The sequence below is a fragment of the Anopheles cruzii genome, chromosome 2 (assembly GCF_943734635.1).
Source record: "Anopheles cruzii chromosome 2, idAnoCruzAS_RS32_06, whole genome shotgun sequence".
Lineage (NCBI taxonomy): Eukaryota > Metazoa > Arthropoda > Insecta > Diptera > Culicidae > Anopheles > Anopheles cruzii.
The window spans coordinates 37,356,980-37,365,298 of NC_069144.1; the positions used below are offsets into that span (position 1 = coordinate 37,356,980).

Consider the following 8,319-nt stretch of genomic DNA (forward strand, 5'->3'; position numbering starts at 1 on the left):
TTTATTCAGTATCTTTATTATTTTTGCTACATCGTAACGGAACGCTGAGCGTTTGGGAAGGAAATGTTTAATGTTGTTGTGCATGAAAATCAATTGTTCTAGTTTAATGCTGATAAATTGTGACGCTGCTTAACGAAGGTCATGTACAGGCGGCCGGAACTAGTGTGATTACCAGTGAAATATACAAGAAAAACATTTTTAATCATTTTTTACTTCAAAAATACATTTTAAAGTGTACAGAAATGTAAAAGTTGACCAAAGAATGCTATATTTACGAGAAACAGACTATAAAATTGGCCAGTACATTGGCTTTGGCAAAACCTTTTCTCATTTGATGTAACAATAAGAGCAACTCTAAACCGATTCCTTCCACGGTCTCGCAAATGAATAGTTAACTGTTTAACTGTTTTTATAACATTATGCCCTCTGGTTTGATGCACTTACATTGCATCTATTTTATGAGTTTGCAATTGTGGCCCAAGATTACATCCCGCGGTCCGGACCTTCTCGTTCCCATACGGCTGGACTGATCGCTTGATGCTGGCCCGTAGATCTTTTCCATACGTTGCGACCATGCGAAGAAGATCGTTGGAACAACGCTCTAAGCCCAGAGGGAGCAGAAACGCGCGGTTTGTGTTGCTGAAATTCGATTTATGTCCGGTACCGGAAGCACTCAATTGTGCTCGCAAACATCGCGCACTAGCAGCGAGTTGAAGTGAGTTATGCTCTGCGTTGTTGGCACATTGTGTTGCGCGCGCCAAAATCCATCTGTGTGGGTTCTTAGCTTGACGTGTGTGTGTGTGTATGTGTGCACACAATTTTGTCCAGCTGCTGGGTGCGTACTTGTTGACGGGTTGTTTTGCAGTTTGCGCCAGTGTTTTAGTTTGTTGGTTCGGTTTGCCGCGCGATCTCGTATCCGGCATCGTCTTGTGCTATTGTTTATAGCCTCGGTTTCGATTGTTTCGGTGGGTGTCGAAGGAGTGCTGTCGAATGCTGGTTCAGTGACAAAAGGGTTGCCTTGTGGGCGAAGATCACTGGCACTGATTGAGTAAAGCAACGATCAACAGAACACTGATGTGTATTAAAGCAACCTTCAATTCGAAGTGCCCAAGATGCGGTGAGTCAATTGCGGGATTATTTGACCCGTTAGGTGGATCGTGAGTATGATCCCTATAGAGGTTAGATTACATTCTAAACTAAAATTGAAATTAGGATGTTCTGAAATGTTCTGAAACGCCAAACTGGAAGTCATCAAAATTCATCGTCGAACTCGAGCCAGTGCCAGGTCGTGCATGAAACACTGCTACTGAATGGAACGTATAATTAACCGAGGGCAAAAGGAAGTCTTCTCTTCTGACTTGATGGCTGCATTACCGGGCCTACCCGACCACGGTACCGCTATCGACAGCGGAAGACTCGTTTTGAGCGTCACAAAATCCGTGCCACATTTATCTCGCATTAAAACAACACCTCGCCGGGCTGGGCCGGTCCGGTTACATCTCATTGGCGGCATTACACCACCCGACCGGACACTCCCCGAAAGGCTCTCCGCTGGCACTAATCTGCCATCACCTTCGCTTCCAACTCATTGCTCCCGTGTTCCGTCCTCGGTGCACGCTAAATTGCCGCCGCCGCGTACATTCGAGTCCCGGAGGGATGCTGCCTGCGTGTGTGTGGGCTGACGGAAGTGGACGCATACATTTTCCTTTCATGATCATTAAATGGCTATCGGTCGGGAGCGCGTGTCGGTGTGCGCCGCTCCGTTCAACCGAGTCGCCGGGAGTCCCGAACGCCGCTGATCGACTTCCTCGTCGTCGTCGTCGTCGTCAACCCGGGGTGTCGATGTCGCAACGGCGGCCAAACCACGGTCAAGGATCGAACCCGGCAGTTTGTCGTTTCCGGTTGTTGGGTTCCCCATCACCCTTCGCGTGGGGATCGGACTCGCTGGTCGGCATCGGCATTATAATAGCCGCCTGAACGCCACCGTCAGCAGCAGACAGCAATGTAGGCCCAAGTCAGCGGACCGCCGGGGCCCGCCGGGGGAGACCGGGAGATTTGTGCACGTAAATCAAACTTTCCGTTTCCGGTGGTATTTTGAATATTCATGATAGTGACGTGGGGTCGACAAGGGTGTCGTGGCGCGGTCGGGTTTGGTGGCGGCGGACACTACCGGACACGCGACAAGACACGCTGCCAGCGAAGGGGACGGTCGTCGTCGCCCTAGGCCACCGTGGCGTGTGGATGTGAACTTTGTGGGCTACTTGTTGTGGGAAAGGGCACCGGGCCAACAAAGACCGGGGGTGATATATTCCCGGCCCGGCTGGAGGATGACGTTCTTGGGCTGCCATTTATCTTGCGGCTCATCTTGCTCCTCGCGACCGGCCACCGTAATACACGATTAAGCTCAGGGTCCGGTCACGGGGCCCCTGGTTTCATTAGCGAGGACCCTGAAGAGATGGGATACCTGCTATGGGGAAGACAGACTACCCGAGACGATTCTTGGACTCCCTCCCCAGGAAAGGCATATTTCATTGATGATAGCGTTGCGTTCGGACAATGCGCTGGGAAGTTCCCGCCTCGCAGTTAATGTGCACAAAAGGCAGTGGCAGAGGTTACCTATAATCAAACGGGTCAGCAAACCAAAGTCATATCACTGCAGAAATATAATTTAATAACGTTCAGCGATGCAGGACTTACGGGTTCTTCTTCTTCTTTGGCGCTACAACCGCTGAGCAGTCGTGGCCAGCACCAGAGACAATGTTAATCTCTGATGCTCTCTGTAACATTTTAATTTTTACGGGCGGGATTGTTAGCCCCGCGCCAACCCCCCTGTCACGCCGGTATCGGCAATCGAAACCATGGCCGGTTGAGTTACAACCGATCCCGGGATTCGAACCACGGCCAGCTGCGCTGACAGCGAAGAGCGTTACCGACTGCTCTATCAGCGGGGACTTACGGGTTAGCAAATTGAAAATGGATTTGAGCAAAGGTAAAAGCGAACTCTTTCAAGGTTTCTTCTAGACACTAGACAACTTCATCAACGTCATCAACTTTAAGTGACTGAGCTAACATCGCTAGAAACAAATGTGTTCAAACTTTATGAACTACCAACATCCCTGTCATTTGGCTCTCCTTAAAAGAACCTCGTTTATTTACCAAATTGAACCTCACGACTCTGCTTTGGGTTTGTGTAATGGTCGCCTGTTACTTTTGCTAGGATAGCGGCTATCGGTTTTTGACAAAATATTCTTATATTTTTCAGCGTAGTCCCGTTTAAGCTCTATTACGCTTCGTTTATCAAGCTTGGTTCGAATAATGTGTCTTTTAAATTTCTACACAATTCTAGAGACCGTTTCGATCAATGGATTTCCCACAATGATGTTGAAAAACTGTCAATTGTTTACTACTACTCAAACTTATCCAACACAGTAAACTTTATAACGGGGTTGCAACAAATTTTTCTTCGCCAATTGAAATGTCCGAATGTCCGTCCACCACTCCCCAGGGTCAAGCGGAAATACGGCGGCAAGATGTACGAAAGCTCTTGTTCCTACCAGACGGCGCTGGATCTGAAACGCGGTACCTCGCCGCTCGTAACGCACCAGGTCAAGTCCGAGGACTGCCTCGGGTTGACCCAGTGCACCGACTGGGGTTCCTACCGTTTCCACCAGTCCACGTTCGAGCAGCTGAAGCAGAGTGTCGAGAAGGCCAAGGCGGCTCTACAGGACCGGACCTCGTTCCTCGGCAGCTCTAGCGCGTTCAGGTAAGCCGCCTCTGGGGGACTCTCCAAAAGCGCTTTTGATCTAATCCCGAACTTCTTATCGTTTACCGGCAACACGCAGTGATATCTACTCATCGCCACGGCTAACGGAATCGCTCGAGAACGTCATCTCACACGCCGGTGCCGGTAACAGTGGGGCAAATAGTAACAACAACAACAACAGTGGGCCACCCACAGGTGGCAATGGAAGCGCCGAACCTAACGCCACCAACAACAACGCCGGCAACAGTAACGCTAGTAACGCTCCCAGCAACATTAGCACCGCAAGCGCCGGAGGAGGTAGTGCGGCCAGTGGTGGTGGTGGTGGAGGGTCGACTACCGCGACCGGTGGTGGAAGTGGAGGTAATGGACCCAGCACCAGCAGCAGCATCAGCGTCATTAACGCCACATCTCTCGTGGCCCCGACGAATCTGCTGGGCAACGCGGGGTTGTCCAGCCAGCGCCACCGGAGCGATCTGCTCGGAGCGTCCAACCTGAACCTGGTGTCCTCCACCCAGTCGCCCACCACCACGTCCACCCCGTCGTCCATCCTGTCGCAGAACCTGGAGTCCCCGGTCGATGCTAAATCGCGGCAAGGTAAGTGAAGCCCATTAACACCGTCGTATTCCGTTAAGCTCACCGAACTTTACAGTCGATAAAAAGTGGTCTTGGGAAAGTCCAACACCAGCGCTAGGTATTCCAGAGATAATGTCGTGATAAGAGTTGCATTCCCATAACCGGGAAAACGGTAGTCGTCGGGAACGAACACCTCCGACGTCGACTTCGCCTCTCTGACGTAAAACGGTTCGAAAGGAACCAAAAGCATGCGGGGCATTTTTGGAAGTTTGATTGGCGTGGCTTAATGTTACTTAACTTTGAACTTTCATTAGCCTGGGTGAATGTCATAAAATGTTATGTGATGAGCTTCCGAATCGATGTATTATGGAAAAAGAGCAACTCGGTGGCGATCATGGATGGTGATCTAAATCTATGCAGCCAGGACTTTTCCTCTCAAGCGATGAATCAATAAGCAATCATTGCATCATTAATCTCTTAAGAAATGATGATGCTTCTCAAGTTAATATGTAGAGCGTGCAAAAAAAATAAAATCTAATCCAAAACTAGTGACTTGGACATGGACTTGGGGATTCAATTATTCTCTCACCTATAACACTCCAAAAAGGTGTCGTTTTATATGGAAAAGTGATTATGGGTTTTTTGAATGCCCATGTTACGGAGCGGACCTAACGCGCGAAGGAGCGTGGTCCGAAGTGATCTCGCGTTCACTTACCAGTTCTGATCTTTTTGCCAACGCCTTAAAACCGTTTGTTATTCGACTCTTTTGGCCTGGGACGGACAGGGTAGATGGGTACTACTACCTGACAGTGGAGGCCTCGAGAGAAAATTGGTTTCCGACTATTAGAGTTCCGACGGAGTGGTGCAAACGATTGTAAGCAGTCAACATCCGGAGGGATCTCACAAGCGGGATCAAACGGTTCAAGAGTAAAAGAATGAGACCAGAGCGTTCCGTAGCCTAATGATATCTGATTTATTCTTCAAATTTCCACGCCTTATATAGTAAGATTTCGGTAAAATTATGCGATCCTTGTCTCTTCTTATGCATACATTGATTCTCGGTGGTGGTCTCCTTTTTGGGTCTATTTTCGGTTTATTGATCTAGATCCTATGCTGCGGCCATATGTTTCCTACGCTTATCTATCGTAATGTTTAGATTACTCTTGCCTGCAATGTATTTTGAAGATGCAGTTTGGATCAACGCGGTTTCTGTATATTTCAAGTTGTGTGCTGCTCCCACGCTATGGTTTCTGCTTTGTTTGTTTATGATTCTTAAGACCCCTCGCGGTCGATCGCGTTCTATGGCTTGGGCCTAACGTTCTTATAATTCGTAGCTTATCTTTATTGCTTACTAGCTGATCCCGGCGCGCGTTGCCACGCCTCATTTTTTATGCTCATTTCTCGATTATCCGACGTTTCAACGGACTTCCTGGTGACGTATCCGATCAGCTTCCCTTTGCATTTCCCGTTACTTCTACTTTTCAAACGATCGGGCTTCCCGGTGACGTATTTGTTCAGGTTCCCTTTCCGCCTCCCGTTACTCTGTTCCAAATGATAGGGGCTTCCCTGTGATGTATCCGATTGGCTTTCCTTCCCGCTTCCCGTTGGATACATGGCAAAACTCGCACCAGCTAAATTTGACTCAAATTGTTTGAACACTTTTCGAATTTTGCTGCAATTTACCCTAATTTTGTATGCGAGCCACCCTTTGTAAAGTGGTGAAGGGTTTCAAAAATTCACCAGAACATTTCCCCTTCCCAAAAACTCCCACCTGCAGAATTTGGTTCGATTTGTTCGAAAACAACCCGAATTATGCTGAATTTTATGTTACGTTTGTATGGGAGCCCCCTCTTCCGGAAGGTGTGAAATGTACTTTTTCTGCTATATGATCCTAATTGAAATCTAGAAGGCTGTAGCAGTCCGTTGCTATCTCTCTCTCTCTCTCTCTCTCTCTCTCCCTCTCTCTCCATCTCTCTCTCTCTCTCTCTCTTTCTTTCTTTCTCTCTTTCTCTCTCTCCCCCTTCTCTCTGTCTTCCCTCTCTCTCTCTTTCTTTCGCTCTTTCTTTCTCTCCCGCCCTCTCTCCCCCTCTCACACTATCTCTCTTTCTCTCTCTATCTCTCTCTTCCTCTCCCTCTCCCTCTCCCTCTCCCTCTCCCTCTCTTTCTCACCTTCTTTAAAAATTAAACGCAAACTACGCAGTTCCCCCCAACATCAAGATGGATGGAATGAGGGGTGGTGATAGGTGGAAGAAGGAAGGAAAAGGCTTTTAAGTGAAACCAATCGATTTAGAGACCACCAAAACCTAACAAACGATACCCATATTGCCCTAGGACGTATTTTAAGGATTGGGGTTGTATGGGGACCCCCCCTTCCCCTCGTCCTGCAAGGACCAAATTTTGTCACATGATTTCTCAGGTGACCAGCAACTATTGTGCGAGTTTTGATGAAATTCGATTCATAACTTGTGGAGTAATTGATGTTTTTAACAGTTAGTTGTATGGGAGGGCAAAGAAAGAGGGGGGTGAGGGGTTTCTAACCTTGACTATTGCACTCCCCGGCCCCAAAAACCCCTGTATACCAAATTTCGAGTCAATCGGTCCAGTAGTTTCGGAGTCTATAAGGAACATACAGACAGAACGGGAATTTTATATATATAGATGACGCTAGGTTAGAAATCGTCGCGTTCTCAACAGCCCAGTTAAAATATTCAACAAGCCTCTTTTTAAAAGAAATATGCATAAAAGCTGTATAACAATTGTAAGTAACGTTGTAGATACCAAAGGTAATTGTGACCAAGTTGTTGCCAAGTAGCGATAACTATAAAATATGTTTATCCTGTATTGGGTTTTGTGTCTACATTTTCCCAATTATGATTTAATCGATTGAATTCAATGGTGACAACATAAATCTGTGGTAAACACACTTTCCAGTTCTAGTTCACTGTTCCAACACACGAAAGTAAACAACAGTAGCGTTCACGAACCACGGCGCAATAGAAAAAAAAAATCTAACCAGTAATGACTCCCTGAAACATGATGATAATCGTACTGTGGCCTCTTTTGATTGACCGTATCAACCGTGGCCGATAATCCCGTGTTTTCCCACTCGTAATGCACTTTTCACGCTCCCGAACCCGGACTCCTGTGCAAACACCCGCTGCCGGCCACCCGCTCGACGTGATCCCCGCGCGAAACGACGACGGGAAACACATGTACCTTCACGCCAATTAAACAATTTGATAGGCTACACCCTATCAATTACTGCGAAGCCTGCCGGAGGTCCCTTCGGCGCGGGAAACTTCCTGCGCTTTCCCGACTCCCAGCTCCGTGTGTTGTAGTTTTTGGGGAACCAAACCCTAAAGGCTCTCTGTTATCGGCCTGGCGTGGCCTTACCACTATCGATAAACACATCTCGGCCACTATTGGTCTCGAGAGAAACTTTATTTTCACGACTCACGGGAACGACTCGGAGTGTTAGGGGTCGACACACACAAATCCGAAGCCGGACCGGAGGGTGTCCTGGCTTGTTTTCCCAACCCCCACGAAGGGTGTCGATTTCGGCCTAGAACGGCAATAAAAGCGCCCGACACCCGCCAGTTTTCCACCCAGCCCCTGCGACCGAGCCATCCAACTTCCGGCGATGATGGCCTTTTGTCCGGTCCCGGTCCCGGTGGCCCTCTTTCTGGTTTTTTTTGTATGCGCGCGCGTTGAGCACGAGGCATTTTTATTGTTGTCCCGTCGTATCGTTTTCCGGCGAGCTTGGTTTTTGTTGCGCATTTTCTCCCCGTCTCGGCGGAGGATCATCTCCGGATACCGATCAGCGGGAGGTAAGTCGGGCCGGGAACTGCGTTTCGCGAAGGCAAAACAAACACCGCAATCGGCGGTGTGGGTCCTTGGGAAAATGGACTTCTGTCAGGAGTCGCCTATCGGAGTGATGTGCAGTTTCTTGTCGAGGTCACGTGTGCTCCGTTTCGCGAAAGGTC

The 8,319-nt window shown here is 48.5% G+C and overlaps 1 protein-coding gene across 1 annotated transcript; it reads left to right on the forward strand.

Annotated features, from left to right (window-relative positions):
• The first annotated feature begins 3,530 nt into the window (after positions 1-3,530).
• Positions 3,531-4,477, forward strand: LOC128278998 (DNA-binding protein D-ETS-3-like). The gene is made up of 3 exons (XM_053017719.1): positions 3,531-3,763; positions 3,843-4,357; positions 4,413-4,477. Exons 1-3 carry the CDS (start codon positions 3,531-3,533, stop codon positions 4,475-4,477), a joined length of 813 nt encoding a protein of 270 aa, XP_052873679.1.
• The last annotated feature ends 3,842 nt before the right edge of the window (positions 4,478-8,319 follow it).

Excerpts from the sequence above, each read along its gene's own strand:
- LOC128278998 (XM_053017719.1), top strand. The coding sequence starts at position 3,531 with ATGTACGAAAGCTCTTGTTCCTACCAGACGGCGCTGGATCTGAAACGC. Across the intron at positions 3,764-3,842 it reads GGCAGCTCTAGCGCGTTCAG|TGATATCTACTCATCGCCAC; the intron begins GTAAGCCGCCTC and ends GGCAACACGCAG. Across the intron at positions 4,358-4,412 it reads CGATGCTAAATCGCGGCAAG|TCGATAAAAAGTGGTCTTGG; the intron begins GTAAGTGAAGCC and ends CGAACTTTACAG.